This window comes from Pundamilia nyererei, unplaced genomic scaffold, assembly GCF_000239375.1.
Source record: "Pundamilia nyererei isolate P.nyererei 1_Seehausen unplaced genomic scaffold, PunNye1.0 scaffold00003, whole genome shotgun sequence".
Taxonomy (NCBI): Eukaryota; Metazoa; Chordata; class Actinopteri; order Cichliformes; family Cichlidae; genus Pundamilia; species Pundamilia nyererei.
The window spans coordinates 8,037,837-8,061,988 of NW_005187404.1; the positions used below are offsets into that span (position 1 = coordinate 8,037,837).

Sequence of the window (24,152 nt, forward strand, 5' to 3'; positions counted from 1 at the left end):
GGGGAGGTTCAATTTCGGGTAGCATTGAGGCAGTTGTCATGTTGCAACGAGCTTAACTTCTGTCTCGCTAGCTTGCGCTGCGCTCAGTGGATCTGCGCTCGACAGTGCAGCCTAGGTGGAGTAGTGGAATGCAGATCCACTGAGCTCTCAACACAGACGGCATCGTCAGAAGGAAAGTTGATAAAATAAATGAAAAATTTTGTATTGTTCAATACATATGCATACCGAACCGAAAGCACTGTATCGAATGGTTCAATACCGATACGAGTATCGTTGCACCCCTACTATCTATCTATACATTTATCTACAGCACCTTAGAAAACCACTTTTCATTTTACATATACATATATATATTCATATATATGTATATATACAATTACCAACCCCAGAAGCTAGCAGGCATTTGCACCATTTTATATTTGTGCACAGTAACGATACTAAAGTGTCAAAGCTTTTAATTTGATAACAATTTACTTATGTTTAAAATGCAATATGTTCCACTTTCCATCTCAGCACAACACATTTACTCTCACTATTAGGGCATGTAGCTGTCTTTTCATTATAAAAAGTTATTTATTCTCTCTGGCTTCCTTTAGCTGTTTGTTCATTAGTACCTTCATTTATGTGCTAATGTGTTGCTTCAGATAGAGCCACTGCACATTAAAATGCTCTAATTAGCCGCTTGTGATAAAGGGATTCATTTCCTTGTGGACGCTAGAGTTGTAGTTCTTAATGCATGACTCTGGTGCTTCTAAAATCTTTGTGGCTTAAAGAAAAAAGGAGTCTTCTTCGATTTTCTTTATCTATACAGCCGATAGTACATTTCGGTACTTGTGAGGGAAACTGGCTGGGTGGACAGTGAGTATTTGTCAGTGTCGAAAGAAAGGCAGTCCACTCAGCATATGGCTAGATGATTGGACAAAGGCAAAGTGCGTCTCCTTTCATGCAAAAACATTCAATGCTGACGTTTTTCATGGATCATAAAATGTACATTTTTATTAATGAAGCTGTTTGATTCTCATGTGAGGTTATTAATTGTAAGCCCAAGCAGGGCTGATAAAGGGAATGCATATTAGATGATTTGACTTGAATTATTCATATTCATGGCAATAAAGCTGACCAGAAACAATTTCATTACTACATTAACAGACCAGCTTTTTGCTTAGTCTTATCTAAGCTATAAATTGCTATAAGGAGTCCTGATAGGTCTGAGAGTCTGCCACCATGGGGCTATACTTGTGCTCCACAGTGGTGCTTCAAGCTAAATGGTAGCATCAGCAGGCTGATGTGCTCATAGTGGGAAATGCTTGTGTTGTGTTTACCTACAGCATCGTATATGCTGAATGTTGGAGGCAAAAAGAGTAAGTGTATTGTGACGCTATTGAACCAGCATTAGTGTTTACCCACTACAGGAATACACACCATTCACACCAAACAAGTACTTGTGATAGAGTGCTTTCTAACATGGCAGAGCAAATCTGAAAAGTGTTAAATCTGAGAATCATATGAGATGGATGGTTCTTCTTTTTGCTCTGCCTGAGATGAGACAACAGTACTTTAAACCCTCGTTGCTGTTTTATTAAACAGTCTTTACCTTACAACAGGAGTCACCTTAAGGTGACAACAGGAGTCACCTTAAGGTGACAACAGGAGTCACCTTAAGGTGACAACAGGAGTCACCTTAAGGTCACAACAGGTCACAACAGGAGTCACCTTAAGGTCACAACAGGTCACAACAGGAGTCACCTTAAGGTGGCACTATAAAAATGAAATTGGCTTGATTTGAATTAAATTGAATTCAACATAAGTCCGATTCATTTTAGCAGCATTCCTCTTTTGTCTTGCCTCTCTTCCCTCACCCTGAGCCGGTTGCAGCATTTGGCTGCTCTACTCCGAGTCCAGTTCTGCCAGAAGTTTCTTCCTGTTAAAAAAGAGTTTTTCCTTCCTTCTCTCACTAAGTGCTTGCTCATTGGGGCCTTTCACTGTATTATTGTAGGGTCTTTAATTTACAATATAAAGCGCCTTGAGATGACTGTTGTCCTGATTTGGCGCTATATGAATAAAATTAAATTTAAGTGATTTTTTTTTAATCACACACAACCTGAACAGCATAATTGAATAATCAGTGGAAAGATGAATGAATAATTTTCTAATATCAGTAACCTCTGTTTACCCATGGAAGTTAGGTTCAGCAGCAGTGATCAGTAAGCCGTCCCATTGCTTACACATTTCTATAGAAGCTGACTGCTTTTATTAGTCATGTTCTGTACATGAGGGATTTACTGTATAGAAAAGTTTAAAATCATGCAGTAATTTTAAATACATTTTGAAGTAAGGTATCCCATCCACCACCTGTCATTATCTACCCTTTATGCTTTCAGGTATCCACAGTGCCTCAGGAGAGACGCACTGTCAAATCAACTGTTCCCGAGGGGGCAGAACTCCACGCTGAATGTCTGCTGGTCAGACAGGTAAGTTGTACGTCTAAGTGTACCAGACGCAGTTATAGACCCTGTGGTTTTAAGTGATGTCTTTTAGGTTCATGGTGGTTAGGTCTTTCATTTCAGACTGACCTTAAAGTAGGCCATCCTGATATCAGCAGAGCGGTTTCACCACGACTTTAAAATAAAGCAGATGTGTGTGTAGATATCAGTGCTTGTTTCAGATCCTCTAGCCATGATCTCAAGCGCTCAGTAGAGAAGTAGTGTCTCTGAAGACGGAAACTCCCCAGACAGTACACTTACACCTCACTGAAGACTAGCATGGGCAATTGACTCTTTGTGTGTGTGTGTGCGTGTATACAGCTAAAAATTGCATCGCTTAAGTTGTCTGTTATATTTATAATTTGTTAATTTGTGACATGTTCAAGGTCTTTTTTAAAAAGGGGAGTAAGGAGAAAAGTTACACGGTGTTCGACTTGCAGGCAGGATGTGAAAGTACCTCAGGCTCTGTCTGTGACTTTCACTGCACCGTACACTCCCTGGGAGAGTACCAGTTCAGCCAAACTGATTGAACTAGACATGTAAAGATATCTTTATATTCAAGATCCCCGGGGAAAGAGTCTTGATTTAGTTCCATTTATTATTTAAATCTAATGACATGTAGCGCTGTAAGGCTTTCTTCATTGTCTGTAAATATTTCAGCTGCTCCAGGTCTGTGTTTCCCTGAAAGGCCATCATTTAGGAAATGTAATATTTAAACCTAATCTTCATCCTTTCCTCTAGGCCTGCAAGTATTACAACTCTGATCTAAATGTGGTCCATTTCAAGTATGACGACTACGCCGGAGACTACCGGCTGCTGCCAAGGTAAAACACTGTGGACAAACAGTGTTTGTGCGTTTTATTCTCATGTTTTAGCTCTGTTCAGAAAATGTTTAACATTTGAAAACGGAACATTTTGTTATATTAAATGGATGTTATTGTAAAACTATTGAAGTGTGAAGGCATCACATTGCCATACTAGTAGCATAAAAAAGTGCTAAATGTCTTTGATGGATGTACGTCTTCTACTTTGTTGTTAAAATTCTCTTATTAAATCTCCATACAGCAAAATTTTACTTTTAGTTAGATTTTTCTGTGCATTGCTTTACAATAATATCAAGTAGAAATGTGTCTTCAGGTTTGCTTGACTTGACTAATGATGTGCTGAGTTTTTTCCTCATGAACACGCAGACCCATAAGTAGCTGCTAACACTGGCGATAACCACAATTTATTACCTGTAGTTGGCCATTAGGTCATTAGGAAGCACAAGAAGATGGCCAGTGTTAAGTGAAGTGAAAGTTCGTGTTGAAGAGTGAGGGCGTTCAGCTTTAAGAAATACAAACTTTCAGACTTCCCTTTGTCGCTATTTTGAACGTCAATCATCCGGCCACATCCATTCAAGCAGTTAGTAATTTATTTAAATCAAGCTGTCAGTCTGTCAAACTGAGTTTTGTCAGTTCCAGTGAGACTTACCCAGAGCGGCCCTGCTGTTACTGCTCTCAGCCACAGGAATGTCCCTATGCTATCCCATGGATTGCCACTGTATATTCTTTCACTCAGTTCACATGACCTCTGAACTGACATCCAGGATGAGCTGCCAAACATGACATGTCTTAAACACAAGTACAGTGTTGCAAAAATAACATTCCACGAAGTTCATTTGTCCTGTCATTTTACAAGTGGCAAACATAACTATTATGTTGTTTGTTTACTGAGCGAACAACTTAACCAAACATTAACGGTACACACACAGATTGAAGATTGAAGTTGAAGTGAACTACAGGCTGAGAGCCAGAGTACAGTTATACAGCTACTGTATGTGTGCGGTTGTCACCGCTGGACCGATCTTCATTTGTGCTGGCCAGTATTAGCATTCCTGTTCCGGTGGGCAGCCCACAATTACCAGCATTTTTCTAAACATAGTCCATCACGAGAAATTGTCGGACAGCTTTTACGACTCTGTGACTTTTAGTAGAGGGCGGTTCCAAGAGCACGGATTGCAGCCTCGCTGTCTGCAGCTCACGGCGCACGCACAAAGGCATTTCGCCCTGTGGCTCGCACACAAAGATGGGCCATCCTTTAAAATCAGTGGAGCGGGACTGAGTAAGGGGACGGCCCATTGTTACCTCCTGACAGAAAACGATGGAACTGAGTCAGCCACCCATAGTCATTTGCACAACTCAAGTGCAGCGCATTAAATTAATTCCAGAAGTCATTTCCCCTTTTCGTTGGTATATTTCATTGCCACAGAGCCATATTTTTTGTCCATCTTCCTGACCTTTCCCTGTTTCCTTTTAGGAAACTGTACAAAGCAGAGAAGCTGCCATCCCACTCTTTTGAGATTGACTATGAAGATGTGGACAAGGATGAGGTCAGCAATGATGATCTTCTTCTCTGAAATGCTTTTGAGAGTGAATCCATTACATACTGGTTACATCCCGAGGCTCATGTTTAAATTAGTTTATTGCAGCCTAAAAGCTGTTAAAATGGACTTTGCAAGATTAGTTATATTTACAGGTCAGTGGGAAGCTGTTATGAGCATAACTGGATGGATTCAAGGAGTCTAGAAATTCTCCTTTCCTGTATCGATCATCTGCTCCATTCTATCAGAGGAACGAATGGACAGTTACTGCATCTTTGACTGATCACAGTCATTGTTGTGTTTTTGCAGGATACCACCTCTTTGTCGTCATCCAAAGGAGGAGGAGGGGGCGGTGGAGGTGGTGGTGGGGGAGGCGGAGGGATTGGTGTGTTTCGTTCGGGCTGGCTGTATAAAGGGAACTTTAACAGCACAGTCAACAATAGCATCACTGTTCGGGTGAGGAAGTGTCGGATGTTATCTATTTTCATGCCCACGTGCATTTTATTTCTGTCTGTCTTTTTTCACTTTTTTTTCCACCCAAAATGGTTTTACTTTATTTTCTGAACTGTTACAGTCTGTTCGAAATTAAACTGGGACTTTAATTGGTGACATACTTTTCAACACGATGAGAAAATATCCACATTATCCCATTGTTAAAGTTCTTATTCATTTACTTCAGCTAAGGAAATGAATTTTAATCATATTTCTGTCTTGACAGTCATTCAAGAGGAGGTATTTCCAGCTCACCCAGTTAACAGATAACTCCTACATCATGAATTTCTACAAAGATGAAAAGATCTCAAAGGAACCAAAAGGGTGCATCTTCCTCGACTCATGCACGGGTGTGGTACAGGTAGGCTTTAGTGCATTCTACATGTACATGCACTCTACCACAAAAGAAAAAAGGCAGCAAGAACATAGATAAAAAGCATCTGCACTCTAAAATGTTCTCTATTAGATTATAGACTGATTTAGGGGTATTTCCAGACATAAAGCTGCACCATGGCACAACCTGCCATGATCACAGGTTGCTCACTATTACTGCCTTTGCTACAACAGTAAAAATAACAGAAACAAATATGGGTGAAGGTATAAATGTAGAGAAACTGTATTAAAATATTTATTGATCTATTGATCTATTTTCTACTGTGTATCTGCTGTGGTCTGGATCAAAGGGGCAGCAGTCTGAGCCCACACCTCTTTCTACTGAGCTTTTCTGGTGGCAATCAGAGGTGTTCCTGCCAGCTGAGAGATCTAATCTATCCAGCGTTTCTTAGGTCTGCTCCAGGGTCTCCTCCCATTTAGACATGCCTGAAACACCTCATGTAGGAAACACCCAGGAGGCACTCTGGCCATATTCTCAAGCCGCCTCCTTCCACTTGGTGGGAGGAAAAGTAACAGTTTCACTTTGAGCTCCTCCCGAATGAGCATGCTCCTAATGCTGAGCCCAGCCAGCCTTCGAAGAAAGCTTATTCCTGTTGCTTGCCTCCACAGTCTCAGTTTTTTGTCACTACTTGAAGCTTCTGGATATACTTGAGGGTAGGAAAATATATGGATTGATAAATCGATGGCGTCAGTTTTCGCTCAGCTCCCTCTTCACCATGACAGACCTGTACAACATCCACATTACTACAGATGGTACACTAATCCGTCTGTCAGTCTGCTCCTCTCTCTCACCACTGCTCGTTCAACGAGATCCCGAGATACTTGATCTCCTCCATCGAGGACAGAAGCTTAGAGCCAGACTTCCTCACACTTCAGGAGGTGTTAATTCTAAGGGATGAAACACCTAAATAATCTATTTTAATGATTTCTGTTATGAAAACTATGAATATGTTTTTAGACTTAAAAGTCATAATGTGGACATGCTAGCAAATAATGCTACTACATTTTTTAAGAACTTGTGCATTTCATAATGATGAAATAATTATTTTAATATATAATTAATTATATATTTCAAACTTTGTTGTATATAAATTGCGAGCACCAGAGCAAGATTACCTGTGCAGACATGCAATAACAAAACGCATGCTGCAGTCCAAAGATGATCTACAGACATGACCTGCAACGCTTGTATTGTGGGTTCAACTCAGTTTATGATTACAAACGATTTCATATTTTCATGTATGTATCCAGTGGCTGTTAGTGCAGTTGCCAAAGCAATCCAGGTTTAAAAAATGACATGAAATGATGGCGGGCCCTAAGCTGTTACGGCTGCCGAGGCGAGCCGTGTGGAATAAATGAGGATCCAATCGCAGGCAGTCGTGGAGAAATGAAGGTGATTTATTGAACACAAAAAGAATGTGGACAAACAGCAAACGGGGCTCGAACTAAACTAAACTGGGAAACAACTAAACTACAGAGCACAAACCTGAATGAAAACGAGCAGAGGAGGATGACGATGAACAGCAGGGAGAAGACACGGTGGATATACAGACTGACACTGAGTAATACAGACGAACCGGCAACAGGCAGGAGAACACATAGGGCTTACATACACACACCAGTAATCAGGGGATGAGAGACAGGAGGGCAACACAGCTGGGAGAAATTGGAGCTGACGGGACAGGGGAAATGTAAACTGAACACACTCACATCAGACAGAGACCTTCACAATAAAGCAGGAAACTAACAGACAGAGAACCAGACAGGACACTGAACTTGACAGGCAGACTCATGAGCAGACACAATAACACCATGGACAGACAGAGGGAACACAGAGAAGTGGGAGCAGGCAGGCAAAGAACAGAAACCTAACAAATGGCAAATCACAACAGAATACACACTCGGAATGAACAAAAGCATAAGGAAACACAAAACACTGAGTCCTCAGACTCAGGACCATGACATAAGCAATCACGCCCTTAGCTTTCACAGCTTCAGGCCTCAAAACAATCAAAAAAGGTGAATTAAAAACAATACAGTTTTTATAGCCTGTAAACATGTTTATAGCTGCTGTAAAACCGGGTATTTTAACATTTTTAACTAATCTCTCTGGGGACTGACTTGCTTTTGGAACCAGCGTCAAGTTAGTCCAAGAAATGGAGTTTTAGGGCTTCTACATTTGACCATCAATTTTCAGTCTGCAGGTTACGGCTTATATTATAGTTGTGTGATCTAAGCTTTAATTTAAAAAGCCCTGTGCTCGAACACCTATTAATAAAAAAAAACCCTATTAGGATAAAGCAGAATGAAAAGCCCTACTGACATTACCCTCTGCTCACTACTCAAAAATGTGCCTCTAGGAACGGTCACACACAGTAAAATGGCCTACATTCAAAAACTACATGTGTAGATGCAAAAACGTATAGCATTTTCCGAGAACTAAACCTGACCAGATTTTCCTTGCCTTTCATTCTTTCCCTAAAGAATAACCGCCTAAGGAAACATGCCTTTGAGCTGAAGATGAACGAGGTTACGTACTTTGTGCTGGCCGCAGAGAGCGAGCAGGACATGGAGGAGTGGATTAGCACGTTGACCCGTATCCTACAGATCAGTCCTCCTGAAGCACCAGCTCAAGACCGCAAGAGCTTGGAACTCAACGAACACCGGCAGGGTGAGAAAGAGTTCATGTAAAAAAATTAAGCTTTTTTTTTTTTTTGCATAATTCCAGCATCTGGATAAATTATGGGCACAATTTTATAGTCGATGTCAGCAGAAAGTGTAACCTTTTTCTCTCTGTCTGACTAAATAATGTCCGTCATCTTGCCATGACCTTAATGGGAAATTTCTACTGAGTCCATCACTTTCAGGAAATTAATCTGATACCCAAGTGACTCCACCTTGGTTCAGTGCATCAGATGTGGTGATTAACAATCTTTGTGTGCCAGTTGTGTGAGAGGCAGAGCATGGATCCACAGCCTGTAACGTAACACAAAACACTGATAGGGTATTAAAAATTGGTCCAGTGAAAAGTGAAGGTATGATGTAATGCCCAGAGCCGTCATGGCTCTGTGGTCTGTTAGCCTGCCTCTAAATCAGGCTGTGGGTGTGTGTTAACCTAACATTAATGAGCCCTTTTGTTCAGCCTGGCTTTTAGGAGAAATTGCTTCAGGCAGCTTGAAGGGTATATTTCTCCAGAAGCCTGCCTGCCTTATTATCCATGAATACCACAAATTGAGTCATATTTTATTCTGAGATGTATATGCCTGCTGACTCTGGTTGGTGTGTATTTAGACCAGTGAGTTGCTATTTAAGAAAATGTTATATGATCTGTAACATAAAATTCCCTGCTTAGATAAACTTTCCTAACCACTAAATGATGTCAGCCATCAGTCATAAATAAAAGTCGCTCTCAGGTGTCCTGATTGTGTTTGTTTTCTCTGCAGATGTGTTTGACCTGTCGTTAAGTGACTCCTGTTTGCAGGAAAATGAAGAAACCACAGAGAACGGCATCAATCCAGAGCTAGCAAAGGTTAGCTACACCAAAGGCTCACATGTTTTAGTCAGTGTTATAACTCAGCTACGACTACCAACACATAGTATTATCATATTTAACAGTACATGCGTGCACAGTATACATCCAAGTGTCTCAGTACCGGTGGTGGCGTGTTTTCATGAACAGCTCCATATTCTATGTGCATGGATCATCACCTGGATATTATAATACACTGAAAAACATACTGAGACTTTAGGAGAAGAGCAGAAAACAAACTTGTCAGTGCAAGCATGCTGGTTTTATGAGGAAGAAAATTTGTTGTGATTTTTATCAGGCTGAAAAGAAACATTAATGTAATTGTATCTGTTTTCAAGAAAACTGCAGTCTATAAATTCAGGCGACCAGAATATGCTAGAAACACTCAAATCAAAGCAAAAGTGGAAAAAAGCACTCTATTTACAGATATCATAAATTACATTAGTGTAGCTATTATTTGCAATGAACTGCTCTCTGACTGCCTCTTTCTGACTTCCTGCCATCTTTCCTGTCGCAGTATATCTCGGAGACAGATGAAGGAATTCGTTCCGCCAGAAGAGAAGAGAGGTTGAATCTTTTCTCGCTCGATCCAGACACTCCCGTAAGTACAAATGAGTACATTATAACCACTGTAGACTACTTTTCACTTTATGCATTGCTGCACTTTGTAGTTGAATAAAATGAAGCTGGCCTCCGAGTAAATTGTGTTTCACTAACCACAGGCTCTGAGAAGCCCACGAAGTGAACATTCATCCACTGAAAGCACACCAGTGCGTCCTTTTGAGGAGAAGCTTGGCAGGAGATTTATGGCAACTTGCCGATCTTTCAACCTCATGCTACAAGGCTGCGTCAACGAGAGTGAAACGGGACCGGTCACTAATGTGAGCATAAGACACTCATTTTGCTTTATTGTGTTACTGTTTAATAAGCAGTTTTCTTTTAAACAGGATAAAATGTATCGACATACGTTAGTGTTTTTTTCCAAAGGCATTTAAAAGACATAAAAGCCAAAGTGAAGCTTTGTCAAATTTCCTTTTTGAATAAATGTGCAGGCAATAACTGTGCTGAATCTGCACCACTAGATTGAACCCTTCTTCGTTTCGCTGGCTCTACTGGATATACGAGAAGGGAGGAAGGTATCTGCAGACTTCCACGTAGACCTCAACCATGAGGCAGTGCGTCAGATGCTCGGAGGCCTAAGTAACGGGACGGGGGCTCCGGGTACGGAGGTTGGAGGTCAGGAAAATGGCTTGTGTTCTCCTGCTGAGAGGAAGCCTGGTGACTGTTACCTCAGCCTGGACCTGGAGCACTGGCTTTGCTTTCCCAAACAGGTACGAGGACATTACTCCAAGTTAGGTTTTATAGATATAACACGAAAAGGGGAAAATAATGCTTTTTTTCTCCATTACTTATTCTGAATTTAATATGTACATAGGCTGTAATATGCTTCTTCATTGGTGTCCCTGCAGGCCATTTTCTCAGTGACCAACCCCCACACAGACATAGTGATGGTCGCAAGAGTGGAGAAAGTGCTCATGGGAAATATTGCTTGTGGAACTGAAGCTTATACAAAGAATACAGACTCCAGCAAGGTCAGAAACAAACTTTTGCCTTTCTGTTCATTCTAACTGTTTGAATCAGTATTTATATGACTTCATACCGCATTTATATCAACCTCTGATCAATAACAGAGAGCTAAAGCTTTTATAGTGTCTTATATCTAAATGCAGACTGGGAAAATGGGCCATGAGACATGCTGTTATTGTAAGGAAAATGCCTTAATCTAGTAAAAGAGTTTAGATTGACATTTGCAAAATTGTTTTTTTTCTGTAAGACGAGTTATCTTCATCACTGAATGCCAGTCAAGCTAGATAGTTCAGGAATGATGTTTTTCCATCATTAATCCTAGACATTTCCTGGCTTTCCCCAAGGCCAGGGGTCCATGCGATCCTTGTTTAAGTGGCTAAGTGAATCAGCAGACATCCAAGCAGCTGCCAGAGTTACTGTATTAAATAACCTCTGATTTAGTCTGTCACTCTGTCAGGGTCAGCTAGAATTTAGGTATAGTGTTCAGGAATGTCAGCAGGACCTTGTTAACATTTCCCTCTCTACATGGTTCTGCTTTTGTGTCTTGAACAGACTGTCCAGAAGATTTTGAAGTCCAACAAACAGTTTTGTAGTAAACTGGGAAAGTACAGAATGCCATTTGCCTGGTCTGTCAGGTTAGTGCCGGTATTCATAATATTTTTGAACTTCCCCTAAAATCTTTTCCTCATCCATTGGTAATTTACATCTCTTTCTTCCCGTTAAAGGTCAGTGTTTAAGGACAACCATGGAGCATTGGACCGAGAGTCTCGTTTCTCACCTCTTTTCAAACAGGAGAGCAACAAGATTTCCACAGATGACCTGATAAAGCTGGTGTCTGAGTACAAGAGGTAAGATAGCCTGCAGGCTTTAGCAAAGTAGTCTGCAAATAGTTTTCCAAGATTGAATCCACATTTTACACAAAGTTTTATCTTTACAGGGCTGAGAAGACAAGCAAACTACAGACTATTCCTGGGACGCTGGATATCGCGTTAGACTATGTTCCAATGGAGCATCCTAGTACGTCTGCTGTTCATGTTCCCATTCTGCTTTCTTTTCCTCATCCCTTTCTCATTTCTACGTTTGACATACATCTTTTTCCATCAGACTGTGTGACATCCTCCTATATACCAGTGAAGCCCTTTGAAGACCTGACTAAACACCAACCCACAGTGGAGGTGGAGGAGTTTGCACAGGACACCACCAAGTTCATTCAGCCACATCGCGTCTACAAAAACCACATCTACGTCTACCCTAAGCATCTCAAGTATGACAGTCAGAAGAGCTTTGCTAAGGTATGCCCCTTAGTATCATTTACCACGACACTGAAATAAAGTTTTTCGTTTTGTTTTTATATGCTTCGTGTTTTGCTACGGTGCAATCCTTTTGAACGTATTTAGTCATTAACATCACAATGGTCCTCTTGTTCAAGGCTCGTAACCTTTCGGTCTACGTGGAGTTCCGCAGCTCAGATGAAGAGGTTGAAAAACCCTTAAAGGTAGAAAGCTACGCCTTCTGGCATACTTTACACGACTCGTCCTTTCTCCATTCAAGTCCTTTTAATCATGGAAAACTGCTGTTTTTACAGTGCATCTATGGCAAACCAGGAGGACCAGTCTTTACCACAACAGCCTGCTCCACCGTCCTACATCACTCTCAGAGCCCCGACTTCTATGATGAGGTGAAGACCATATTTGTTTCTCCATTCATCACATAAAGATAATTAGAATCTAGAAGTGGATCAGCTTTATCAACCTTTAGAAAGAACGCGTTTAAAGGTCTTTCTAAAGCACATAAATCATTAAATGCTGTTCTGTCTTCAGGTGAAGATTGAGCTTCCTACTCACCTCCATGAAAAGCACCATCTTCTCTTCTCCTTTTACCATGTCACATGTGACATTAATGCTAAGACAAATTCAAAGAGGAAAGAGACTCTGGAGACCCCAGGTGAGATATTGGTAGTTTTCCAGCCTGTAGTAGTTGTAGTTGTTATTTTTTGCCTTTTATTCAGTATTTCTTTTGTTTATTTGGTTTGTTTAGTGGGATATTCTTGGCTGCCTCTGCTCAAAGAAGGCCGCGTGTCATCTCAGGAGTTCAACATCCCCATCTCCTGCAACCTGCCTCCTGGATATCTGGCCATCAAGGAAGCCAGCAACACCAAGGTGAGACTGAGGGCAAAAATAGGAGGGTAAGAGACAGGCGAAAGGAGTGTGTAAATATTGCAAACCTTGCTGATTAATAGTAGCATTAATTTTTAAAGGGAAGCGTATTAAACATTACACCGTGTGATAGATTAGTGTGATATTTTTAGTCCTCACACACAAACTCTTCTCTTCCCTTTTGACAGAATGGAGCAGATATGAAATGGGTTGATGGAGGAAAGCCTATTTTTAAAGTATCCACCAACGTTATCTCCACAGTATACACTCAGGTACGACCATCATTTGGGATTCTGTGGTTTTCCCTCCTTTTTTCTGGCTTTGAAACTGCGACGACCTGGTGAGAACTTCTGTATGCCCACTCTTTGATCGGCATGTTTTGGGGTGGGTTATAGTCCCACATAACACTGAATGTACATGTATTCAGTGTGTATTGTGATTGAAATAAAAAAAAAAACAAAAACAAAATAGATGGTTGGAAGGATTTCTTTCTGTTGTTCCAACCACAGTGCTATTGTGAAATGATTGAAAATGCTAAAGTGACTTGTCAAAGTCAAGCGTCCTCTCTGAGTTATCTCCTTTAAATGGCAATGAACATGAAAATAGCAATTAAATATCCCTAAAACAAATGCACCTTCTAAACTTCTGCAAACACGAGCCCCAAATGCACAATCAGCATCAAAGGGTAATGTGGTAATGTAGCGTGGCACATAAAAAAAAGGAAATGAACAGTTTCTGTGCAGTTTGCTATCATGGGATGTTTGAAACCCTGCACAGCAGTTTCTTAATTGACTAAATCTCATCTATGCCTGACTTTTTTCTTACAATACAATAAACTGGCTTTAAAGTCCCTTATAAGACAGGGTAAATATACAGTCATATATGTAAAAATGTGTTTAAAAAAAGAACAATTACAGCCCAAAACCTTTTATCTTTTACGCTTTAACGTTGTAAAATCCATTTCAGGTGTCTAAAATAAAACCAGGGCTGAATCACTCAACAACATAGTTGTGAGGTGCTGAAGTTCATATTTCAGCATTAACTGTCGTTTAAAAAGGAAAGAGTCCACTAAGTAATACCGCAGATGTTAGCTGCTCAATTTTTCATGAATTCCTCTCTCTGTGTCAGGACCCCCACCTGAACCGATTCTTCCAGCAGTGCCAGAAGAGAGAGCTGGACCTCTCTATACCTCCTACCTCCAACTTCCTCAACTGCCTGAAGGTCAGAGTAAAGCCGCTGTATCTCCTCAAATCTCAGTACTTGCGAATGAGACAAAAGCCAGAGCCTTAACTACCAAACACTGCTACACATCCTAATGAGTTCAACACTGTGTCAGCACGTCAGACTTTTACCAGCCCCTTCACGGTTTCTTCTTTACCCCTTTTTCACGCTTCAATCTTGTCCACCCACTCCTCCTCGCTCGCTTCTTTCCCATCCTTCTCCAGGGTCTCCTCAGCATGGAGAGAATCCCAGTGATAGTCCGATTTCTGCCAGTCCTCTTCAACCAGCTGTTCAAGGTTCTGACTCAGAATGACAATGATGAGGTCACTACTGCCACCACCAGGTAGGCAGTGGTACTACAGAGGTCCTTAATGCATTGATAATAGAGTCCTGGGTTTATCCAGGTGATGAAAGCAGAGTGAGAAAAAGAGTGTAGTGATTTATATTTCTGTTTGAGTCAGTATCTTCCCTTTTATTGTTGATGTCATTGAATTGCTACTTTGTTCTATAATTAATCCAGACTCACACAATAAGTTCATCCAGTGATTAAAGTGAAACAAAGAGAGAAATACAGCAATTCTTGATATTATTTAACAATGAAAGCAATTGAATAAAATCATTGTTGTTGGTCTGTGTCTACAGAGTACTGGTCCACATTGTTGCAAAGTGCCATGAAGAAAACCTGGATTCTAGCCTGCACTCCTACATCAAGGTATAAAAGAAGCTGGTGTTTGTGGTGAATACAGTGTGTTTGCATGCACATGCTCAGAAATATCATATAATAATTTAGAAGTCTGATATTTTCCACAAAGGAATGGAAACCCTGCTCTGGCTATTTAATTTGTGAAGAAAAACAAAACAGAAAAGGGAGCTGTGTGTGTGTGTGTGTGTTTGGGTGCATTTGGGCCAGCAACAGTGTGGCTAGGGCCACACGCCCAGAACGCTGTGCAAACATCAACACAGAAAAAAGGGAAAGAAGAAGAAGAGAGAGGGATTGAGCAGGAGGCAAACTAGGACATTCAGCCTGCTCAATCAAAAACACAAGGCATGTTTGTTTAGGGGGGAAAATCAGTGAGAGGATTAGAGAAGAGAGCAGGAGAAAGCACAAGACCTGTTTCATGTTGGCTACAGTGAAGGAAGACTGCAGAGCGTGAAGAGGCAGTGGCAGTGAGAAATGGAGGGAGGCAAAGAGAGAGGACAAGCAGAGTCAGTGGCAACAGGGTTGTTATAGTAACAGATTGGCACGATGTCCGGCAGTACTGGTGCCCAATTTAAAGTGCTGAGTGTTAGCTTGTATTCATTCTTTAACTACTAAGTGTGAATTGCATTGAGATTCAGTAGTGCCATTTGAACAAATGCAAATTATGTTGTAGTTTTTTTTTTAAATATACGGGATTGAAATATTTTATTTGCTATAATTTCATATATTATTGTATGAAAGCGTATTTTTTACAAATGCTTCTATAGAACTGTGCATATTAGTAACAATTAATTGATTAGTCCATAAAAATAGGAAAACAGAAAATTATGAGAATAATTTCTTTGTTTTTTTGCTGACTTTAGGAAATTGCATAGGGAATCTTTCTGTGTGTTTTTTTTTTTAAATTAGTCGTATATTTTTTTTCATTGAAAAAAAACCCCAAACACATGTTACTAATAACTGAATAGCTGAAAATGATCTTAGTTAATCAAAACTTTTTTATATCCAAAACAACAAAACACAGAGAAAGAGCTGCAGCATAGTTATCTACAGCATGCCATTAAACGTCGTTGTGTTCACCAGACTGTTCAAAATAAGAAATTATTTGGTTTGCTGTACTGTATTGTATTTATTCTGAAAAAAAAAAAAGAGTTCATAATTCACTAGCTGGACCCACGTCCTCATTTTCGGTTTGACAGCATTTTAGTAGGTAAAGGTGAATGCTTGGACATGAATTGAGCTGTGGTTTGGGGAAGGACTCGAAGAGGACTGGCGGCGGCTCCCGGGCCTGGCAGATCCCCGTGTACTAAATAGGAGTGAAGAAGTTAAAGAACTGAGAACAAGGAGGGAGGGTGGGGCACGTGAACGAGAATGAGCAGCTTGCAGAACTGGGGGAATCTATATAGATGATAACTGGAAGGAGCGTGTTTGGAGGCGTGGTCCCGCTCCTGAAATTCAGATACATCATCTCCAATTAAACAATAATTAAAATAAAGTTATAATTGTTGAAACTGTTGTATCTACTTCTCAACTCACTGAATACTTTCACTTCCCAGTTGGTATCAAAAAATACCCTCAAATCATTTAAAACAAATAAATTGCTACATGTGCACGTATGACTGATTTTTTTCCTACTCTCTCCGTCTCTCTTTCTCTCTCTGTAGTATGTGTTCAAGTCAGAGGACCATGGGTTTAGGACAGTTCATGAAGAGCTGGCTAAGGGAATGACTTTTGACCTGAAGAGCAATGAGCAAGCAGCTGTCAAGAATGTGCTGAAGGTTTGCTTCCATCCTCCTACTCACTCTTAATTACTCACTAAATACATGAACAGGATTGACCTACTTTAGCCTCTTCTGGTTGCAGTTCTCCTGGTTCTTCTTTGAACTTATCGTCAAGTCCATGGCCCAACATTTGGTTGACTATGACAAGTTAAAGGTAAAGTATTAAAATCCACTTCTACCTCTTCTAATCTCGTCAATTACTGACCACACCTGCAAGTTTTCTTTGCACTTCCCATCTTCCCAGTACATGGTGCATGACCATGTCTTGCTTAATCTTTGTTCCTAAAGCTTCCCAGGCCCCAGCGATTCCCCTCATCTTACCAGAGCCGTGTGGAGAACCTGGTGGAGACAGTGTCTGAACACATTTTCTGGAAGAACAAAGAGATGCCAGAAGAAACACGCAGTGCTAACTTAGCCGTGGCAGCTTTTGTGAAGGTGAGAGAATTTTTAGAAGTTATCTTGTTAATTCAAAGTATAATCTTAAAGGGAAACCTTGTCAAAAAAAACCCCAAAATAACAAACAGGTTGTTGGTGCTTTGGACTCCTTCAAGTTTGAGCCCATGTGAAGAAAACATATACTGTATCACTGCGCTATTAGGCTTACAGCATTTTGCTCTTAGTGGGATCAATACAAACTGTGTAAACAGTCTGCAGATACAATTTGTTATCCATTGATTCCTCCATCTATGCTAAATGATGTGTCTCTTTCTGTTTTATTAAGTGATGCTTAGTCTGATCGCCAGTTTGACTCCAGTCTTTGTGTCTTTGCAGCGCTGCTTTACCCTGATGGACAGAGGCTTTACATTCAAACTAATCAGCAACTACATTAACATGATCACTGCTGCCGACAGCAAGGTAACAAAAAAATCTCAATGAAACTGATACCAGGAAAGTAGAAATGAATCATACAGACGTTCCTTCTTTTATGTGTAGCTACACAATATGTTAATGTTGTTTTTGTGTGTTTTGCAGGTCTTGTGTGAACTCAAATTTGAATTCCTGAGAGAAGTGTGTAACCATGAACACTACATTCCTCTCAGCCTGCCCTTACCTTCCGCTCGCATCACAGGTAAGGTCGCACCCCAAGTTATACGCTTGTAGGGCACTGAGTGTCTTTTCAATGTGGTAACGATCACACATCTCATTTGTTTATTAACACTCAGTCTTTCTCGCTTTCTCTTTCTGTCATTTTTTTTTCTCACTTTATGTGTCCATGTCAGACCATGCATTCCCAGAAACACAAAGTACTCATGGTAAATATGTTCACTCATTCCTTTTGTTACATTGTATGTGCTACACTGTGTATCCTGAAGTGGGATGAATATCATGATGAGGATGAAATCCATAAAAAAATTCAGCATGTCGCAATATTTGCTGATCAGTGAACTACAGCAAATATGTGTGTAAGCTTTGTTTGAAACCTGTGCAGTTCAGTTAATTTCCATTTAAAATGTGGCTCTCTTTGTGGCGTCTCTCCTCAGCATCAGTGCCTGAGTACAACCTGACTGGAGAGTTCTGCAGGAAACACTTCCTGACTGGCTTGTTGCTGAGAGAACTGGGGCTGGCTCTCCAGGACGAGCAAGACCTGAGACACCTAGCCTTGGCCACCCTGAAAACCCTAATGGCCAAACACTCTCTGGATGCACGCTATGCCACCAAGGTAGACAGAACAGATGTTAACATGGGAAAAGAAACCGAAGCCATGAAAAATGAGTCATGAGCAAACAGTAGAAATTCTTCCACAGTGACTCATGCAAACACATACACACTGACATGTGATTCTTCAAAGCAGCTGCAAGCAGCCATGAAGATGTCTTAATGGATGCTGGGAAGGGTCTAGATCAGATCAAAGTTAGCAATCTGCCCTCAGTTAAACGTTGCCAAATACTGCCAACCACAACACAAGAGCAGTGGGCTGTAGTCAGGCCGAAGCCTGAATGAAAACCAAATGTGTGCAATCAAGAAATAAAATGGCTACATTAATAAAAACCACTCATGCAACACAATGCAGGTGAAATTTTATTTAACATTTTGCTGAGGTCAGTGAATTTCCATGGCTGCTTTATTCTAATTCATGAGTGCAGTCTGCAGTGCTTTTATACAGGGATTAGGAAGTACATTACATTTAAGAAAAACAATGTCGAAATAAAGCAAAGTGTAAATAAAATGAATATAATGATTAGGAAATAATTTCATCTGTAATTTTTAAAGTTTAAAATTGCAATTAACTGTAATTAATCTGATGTCAGCAGCACGTTTCAAAAAAGTCATCACTGTGTTACATCTTTCTTAATCTAACAACACTTTATAATCCTCACATCTAAAAAAGACTCTGCCTTTCTGGATGCTTCTTTTTATACTGATTGTTGGGTATAAAAAAAGAGCTACTCAGTCATGTAATTTGTTATGAAATTTTCCACCTTTTATTTTTCACTCACTCATCCTACTCAGAGCCGGGGTTAAACACATAACCTTAAGTTTGAATTGCATGTATTTGGCCTAAAAAAGCTTAAAAAAAGGTTTCTGAGTCAAATAATGAGATGATTTATATAAAAAAAGTACTGATTTAATTAGACCAATTCTGACTGATACTTTCTTTTCCAGGAAAAGCAGGCAAGAATTGCATCTCTCTACCTGCCGCTTTATGGCCTCATCCTGGACAACATGCCAAGATTCTTCCTCAGGGACCTTTTCCCCATCTACTTTACTGCTAGTGACCAAGTAAGAGTCAAGACAAATGATGAAATTATTAAAAAACACTGTACTGATTGGCTCCTAAATGTTCAGAATCATGTATATTTGTGTTATGTTTTAAGGTAAATCAATTTTCTCTTTGTGCTGTCTTTTTTGCACCTGCAACAGGGCTCTCGAGATGACCTCAGTGTGGGAGCAGTGGCAGCTGGAGGGGTTACTCGCCATGCCAACTCTGTAGATGCCTCATTTTCTAAAGAAGTACTCAATTCCATTACAGGTAGCACTGTTATATGTGTGAGTCTATTTCCAGTGAATCTATCTAATATAAAGTAAGTCAGGACATTGATGCCTACACTTGTTCTTCCCGCGCCAGCCTTCTCCTCCTTGGCAGTTGCTACGGCTAACCAGGCTGACTCTCGAGGCTCTCTGATCAGCGTGGACTCCAACCCGAGCAACAGTGACAGGAACAGCGAGAAAATGGATGGATGTGAGAAGGTGAGACAGTTCACATGAAAAAGAGCAAACATCTGTATAGAAAATGTAGTCATTTATTTATTATAAGTTTCATTGGTAGTCTTCATATATACATTGTAAGACCCCAGCATTATACTTTGTAAATAATGCGTAAAATATTATTACAGCAATCAGCACCTCCAGCAACCCAAAATCACCCATATAATATCTTGTTTCTGCATTTTTAAAAGTAGTAAAATTTAATTCAAAAATACTGGACCAGCTAATAACACACCCATTATATCCAACTTTTAACTCCTGTTAGCAACAGTTTATCACTGACTGCATTTCTGTCTGATGTTGGTCCTTAGTTTGCCCGGCCCCAGTCCCTGATAGGCTACGGTTCTCGATGTGACAAGCTGGACCAGGCAGAGACCCGCAGCCTCCTCATGTGCTTTTTGCAGATCATGAAAACCATATCTGAAGGTAAGATCTATCACTTAAAGAATTCATGCAGTCCACAGGAAATTTATTACATTTACTGCTATACTTAGCAGTGAATGTCTACAAAAGTTGCTTTTTGTTCTGTTGCTGAGGGATTTTAATACTGTGAGCTTCAGATAGCCATACTTTTTTCAGTCTGTGAAAAGATTTTTTATATTATGTCTTTAATTGTCTATTTCCAGATGTGCTGGTGTCCTACTGGCACCGCGCCATTCACCAGGAGATCTCGGACTTCTTCAACATTCTGGAGTAAGAGCTCTTCTTGTTTTTGCTGAAGACTGCAGGCATTGCTACACTGATTAGAGATACTCACTGTTCACAGAGAGAGAGAGAGAAAAAACTGTAGAGAGACAGACAGGGTTGAGGGCAAGTGAACAAGAAGAGTAGAAAAGGGAACGTGGCCAGTATGAAAATACTGACACTATAAGAGAGAGGTAGAGAGAAGAAAAACAGACTATAATTCCAGTGAGAGCTCCTGTCCACCAACGAGTGCAGTAAATTAACTTTCCGTGTTTCCTGTTTGTCTCAGCATCTAGACTGTTCTGGTTCACCTCAGTGTGATCACATGCACTCCATCTTATCTGTCTTCTTATCTGAGAAAACTTTTGAATTGTGTTTCCTTAGGCTCTGTCTTCAGCATTTTAGATTCCTTGGAAAACGCCACATAGCCAGGTGAGTGCTTTCTCCAGCAAAGAGATGGAGCAGGTGCCATTCAAATGCATTTATTGTAACGCTACACATATGGAAACTGCTTATTAACTCAGTGTACATGTTGCCACCACACACTGATACATAATTCATGTAATCATTCACACAATCATAAATGCATCCCCACAGACACATTCGCACACGCACGCACGTGAAATCAGACTAAGTCAGGCAGAAATACTAAAATGTGTTCAGTATGCGTGCACACACTCAGGGATCAGCTTCAAGAGGGGAGGAGGTGAAGGAGGGAAGAAAAGGAAGAAGGGGGGAGGTGAAACTCCTGGATCTCACTGTTCGAAAAGAATCACTGCTGGATATTGTAGTGTAGTGGTTGGCAAACACAGGATGGGGGTTGTTATCGTGTGTGCGTGCTCTTACTGGAGCTGAGCCATTGGCACTGCGAGCCTCTTCCATCTTCTGGATCCTCCCAGCTAATTAAATTAGCCCTGTTTTTTTCCTTTCAGCAATAGGATGCTGAGATGTAAGCCAACAAAAGGCTGGGAGAACACACTGCTTTACTGTGTGTGGAGGCATTAACTGAATGAAGATAGCTGGAAGCCTAGCTAGGGCTCTCAGACGTAGTTGAGCCTGTCTGGGGCTGCTAGCTACTTAACATTCATCCATAATACCAGGCCACGGGGGATTCAGAGTGTGTCTGTCTCGGCGTCTTTCTCTGTTGTCTCTTTTGAGTCAGTTTGGGCACCCCACTGAAGTTCAGGAGTGATGAAATACATTACATTAGGTCTTAAAGATTTAATCTTGAATATTTGTGATTAAAACATCAGGAAATGCTTGAATAACAAGCGTAACTGTCAAAAACTACTAATCTGCTTCATCAGGAGTGTGTGACTGTGGTTTAATCCTGTGTTATTGACAGTAGTCTGGCAACATAAGCTGTCATATCATGGCATTGACGTTTACTAGCTGAGCCCCACCCACTTTAGATCAATGAGAAGTTAACAGTTAAAAGCAAAAAACAGAGAAATCTCCTATATAAATTCAACCAAAGATTTCCAAGACATGTTTTAGGGCCACTGGTCATAGTTAGAAGCTGATTGAGGAAATTGTTTCATTTATCCAGCAATGTTGCAGTTTAGTCCCAGACATTATTCTAGCTTATCCCTTACTTCCTTAATGTTCTATGTTCTCAATGCACACGACCAACATAACACAACCAAGTAACATTTGCCTGTTACGTTTTCTCCATGTTCAACCTTGCTGTTGTAGTTTCCATGACAGTGCATGCATTCACCCTCCCGCTCTGTGCATGGTGCCTCTGATAATGGTTTGTCCTTGTGACCGCACATTTATCGATGTCCTGTCACATCAAGTAACACTTTCTTTGTTGACACAGATCCATTTTATGTAATGTTCCGTGTGCTGGTTTCGTTTGCTTTTTACATCTTTTCCACATTTTACGACTCAGATGTTGCACGTTGACCTTGTAACCCTCTGCCTCCATGCCTTCAGTCTCAGCACTGGCTCAGCTCCACCATCTGCTTGGCTTCAGTGTTTTTAATAGGCTCTGATGCTTTTGTGTTGATTGGCTTACGCGCTTTCTATTATCTGGCACAGGAAGCATTTGCTTTACTCAGATTGGCAGCAGTTTCTGATCAAGCTTTAAGGATCACAATAATTTGATAAATTGAACATCTGTTTTTCTTGAGATACTGTTACGGAGCTCATTTGTGCCGCAGCATAACTGACATTCAGCTTCATCACACCAATATCTTGTCCCTAAGCTGTCCATAGTTGTATGTTACTATCACCCCGAAGCCCCAGCTTCCACTCACACTCTACCAAGAGTTAATGCAACATTTTCACATTACTATACTAGTGGAAAACTAAAAGCATCAGCTCTACTGACTCTAACCTTTCCATCTGGCTGACCTTCCTCTCGAGCTGTTTGATCCTTGTTTTTGGCTCCAGCCGCTTTCATCACACCAAGGTCAAATCGGAGATCTTGTGTGCTTTTTGCATTTCATTTAGCCTTACTAAAATCAAATGTGACCCGGCTTCTATAAATATGTAACAAGGTCACAAAGGTGCAAAAATTGTAGCGCTTTGCAAGCTGCTTCACATTTAGACAGTAAGGTCAGTTTTTTTTATTGATTACAGACATGCTCTAACAGCTATTAGCATGCCACCCACAGTTAGGATATCTAACTAATAACAATTTTAAAAATGATGGTCTTAATTAAACTAACTAATGTTAGCTTTGATGTGGTTGGCTTGTGAACAGGAAGCTAGCAGCGGCAGTAAAGCTGGCTCAGTCAACCCACGCCAATGGCACCCTGAAGGGCTCTAACAACCCCTCCCAGTCCTCTCAACCCTCAAGCATCTTCCCACAATGGTAATCACCCTCCACAAGGAAAACAGACAACACCTCAGCCATGATGACAAACGAAGTCTTTGTTTACTGAAAGTGTTCTGAATGCTAATGATGTCTGGTGGCCCAAAAGTGCTTTATGATGTCATAAAACTCCAGACTCTTTAATACACGTTAAACATGCAAGAGCAATGTGAATACTTGAAAAAAAAAAGGATAATGCATTTGTGTCGTGTGTAATTTCACCATTTATGTGACCACTGTGTTTCCACATTACAGACTGTAACTTGTGTTCTCAGCATGCCTCTTCCCATACCTGCAGTGTTCTGTGTGATTTGCCAGTCTTTGTGTCTGTACACTCATGTGTTGATAGCTTCCCGATAGCAGCAAGTCCTTGAGACATGGATGTCATTTATATCTACCCGCCTACTTAAGTGTGCAGAATCTTTAGCGATAGTGTACCTTTGCATTTATCCAAAGGTTTAGTACCACATTTACTGAAGGGCAATTTAAAGAAGTCATGAGTAAAACACGCACACGCTGTGATTTATATGAGCTTCTGATTCATGCTGTTGACCCTCCAGGATGGCATCTGGGGGTGATGGCCACCGGCATGCTCGCTCCCAAACCATGCCCATCATCAGGGGCAAGAATGCCCTCACCAACCCCAAGCTGCTGCAGCTGATGGAGCCAGGTAACAAATACTCTGACTGAGGTCACAGTGAGGTTACTTTGATGTATTTGTTATTCATACGTGCTT

At 40.7% G+C, this 24,152-nt stretch overlaps 1 protein-coding gene across 6 annotated transcripts in view; it reads left to right on the forward strand.

Moving 5' to 3' along the window:
* Nucleotides 1-24,152, forward strand: part of dock10 (dedicator of cytokinesis 10) — a 64,266-nt gene that overhangs the window by 31,918 nt on the left and 8,196 nt on the right. For 4 of the 6 annotated variants that reach the window (XM_013910934.1, XM_013910928.1, XM_013910932.1 and 1 more), the window contains exons 3-40: nucleotides 2,382-2,471; nucleotides 3,225-3,307; nucleotides 4,782-4,854; nucleotides 5,155-5,301; nucleotides 5,564-5,698; nucleotides 8,215-8,401; nucleotides 9,174-9,259; nucleotides 9,777-9,860; nucleotides 9,982-10,140; nucleotides 10,342-10,590; nucleotides 10,729-10,851; nucleotides 11,399-11,481; nucleotides 11,572-11,694; nucleotides 11,784-11,863; nucleotides 11,951-12,138; nucleotides 12,276-12,341; nucleotides 12,432-12,524; nucleotides 12,667-12,790; nucleotides 12,884-13,005; nucleotides 13,191-13,274; nucleotides 14,131-14,223; nucleotides 14,448-14,566; nucleotides 14,866-14,935; nucleotides 16,588-16,701; nucleotides 16,787-16,858; nucleotides 16,993-17,139; nucleotides 17,476-17,559; nucleotides 17,677-17,773; nucleotides 17,925-17,957; nucleotides 18,186-18,364; nucleotides 19,309-19,425; nucleotides 19,567-19,675; nucleotides 19,772-19,893; nucleotides 20,223-20,337; nucleotides 20,538-20,604; nucleotides 20,980-21,027; nucleotides 23,306-23,416; nucleotides 23,977-24,086. In XM_013910934.1, coding sequence (XP_013766388.1) covers nucleotides 2,382-2,471; nucleotides 3,225-3,307; nucleotides 4,782-4,854; nucleotides 5,155-5,301; nucleotides 5,564-5,698; nucleotides 8,215-8,401; nucleotides 9,174-9,259; nucleotides 9,777-9,860; nucleotides 9,982-10,140; nucleotides 10,342-10,590; nucleotides 10,729-10,851; nucleotides 11,399-11,481; nucleotides 11,572-11,694; nucleotides 11,784-11,863; nucleotides 11,951-12,138; nucleotides 12,276-12,341; nucleotides 12,432-12,524; nucleotides 12,667-12,790; nucleotides 12,884-13,005; nucleotides 13,191-13,274; nucleotides 14,131-14,223; nucleotides 14,448-14,566; nucleotides 14,866-14,935; nucleotides 16,588-16,701; nucleotides 16,787-16,858; nucleotides 16,993-17,139; nucleotides 17,476-17,559; nucleotides 17,677-17,773; nucleotides 17,925-17,957; nucleotides 18,186-18,364; nucleotides 19,309-19,425; nucleotides 19,567-19,675; nucleotides 19,772-19,893; nucleotides 20,223-20,337; nucleotides 20,538-20,604; nucleotides 20,980-21,027; nucleotides 23,306-23,416; nucleotides 23,977-24,086 — 4,186 coding nt within the window. The remainder of the gene's footprint in view (nucleotides 1-2,381; nucleotides 2,472-3,224; nucleotides 3,308-4,781; nucleotides 4,855-5,154; nucleotides 5,302-5,563; nucleotides 5,699-8,214; nucleotides 8,402-9,173; nucleotides 9,260-9,776; nucleotides 9,861-9,981; nucleotides 10,141-10,341; nucleotides 10,591-10,728; nucleotides 10,852-11,398; nucleotides 11,482-11,571; nucleotides 11,695-11,783; nucleotides 11,864-11,950; nucleotides 12,139-12,275; nucleotides 12,342-12,431; nucleotides 12,525-12,666; nucleotides 12,791-12,883; nucleotides 13,006-13,190; nucleotides 13,275-14,130; nucleotides 14,224-14,447; nucleotides 14,567-14,865; nucleotides 14,936-16,587; nucleotides 16,702-16,786; nucleotides 16,859-16,992; nucleotides 17,140-17,475; nucleotides 17,560-17,676; nucleotides 17,774-17,924; nucleotides 17,958-18,185; nucleotides 18,365-19,308; nucleotides 19,426-19,566; nucleotides 19,676-19,771; nucleotides 19,894-20,222; nucleotides 20,338-20,537; nucleotides 20,605-20,979; nucleotides 21,028-23,305; nucleotides 23,417-23,976; nucleotides 24,087-24,152) is intronic. The other 2 variants (XM_013910940.1, XM_013910933.1) reach the window with 2 other exon arrangements.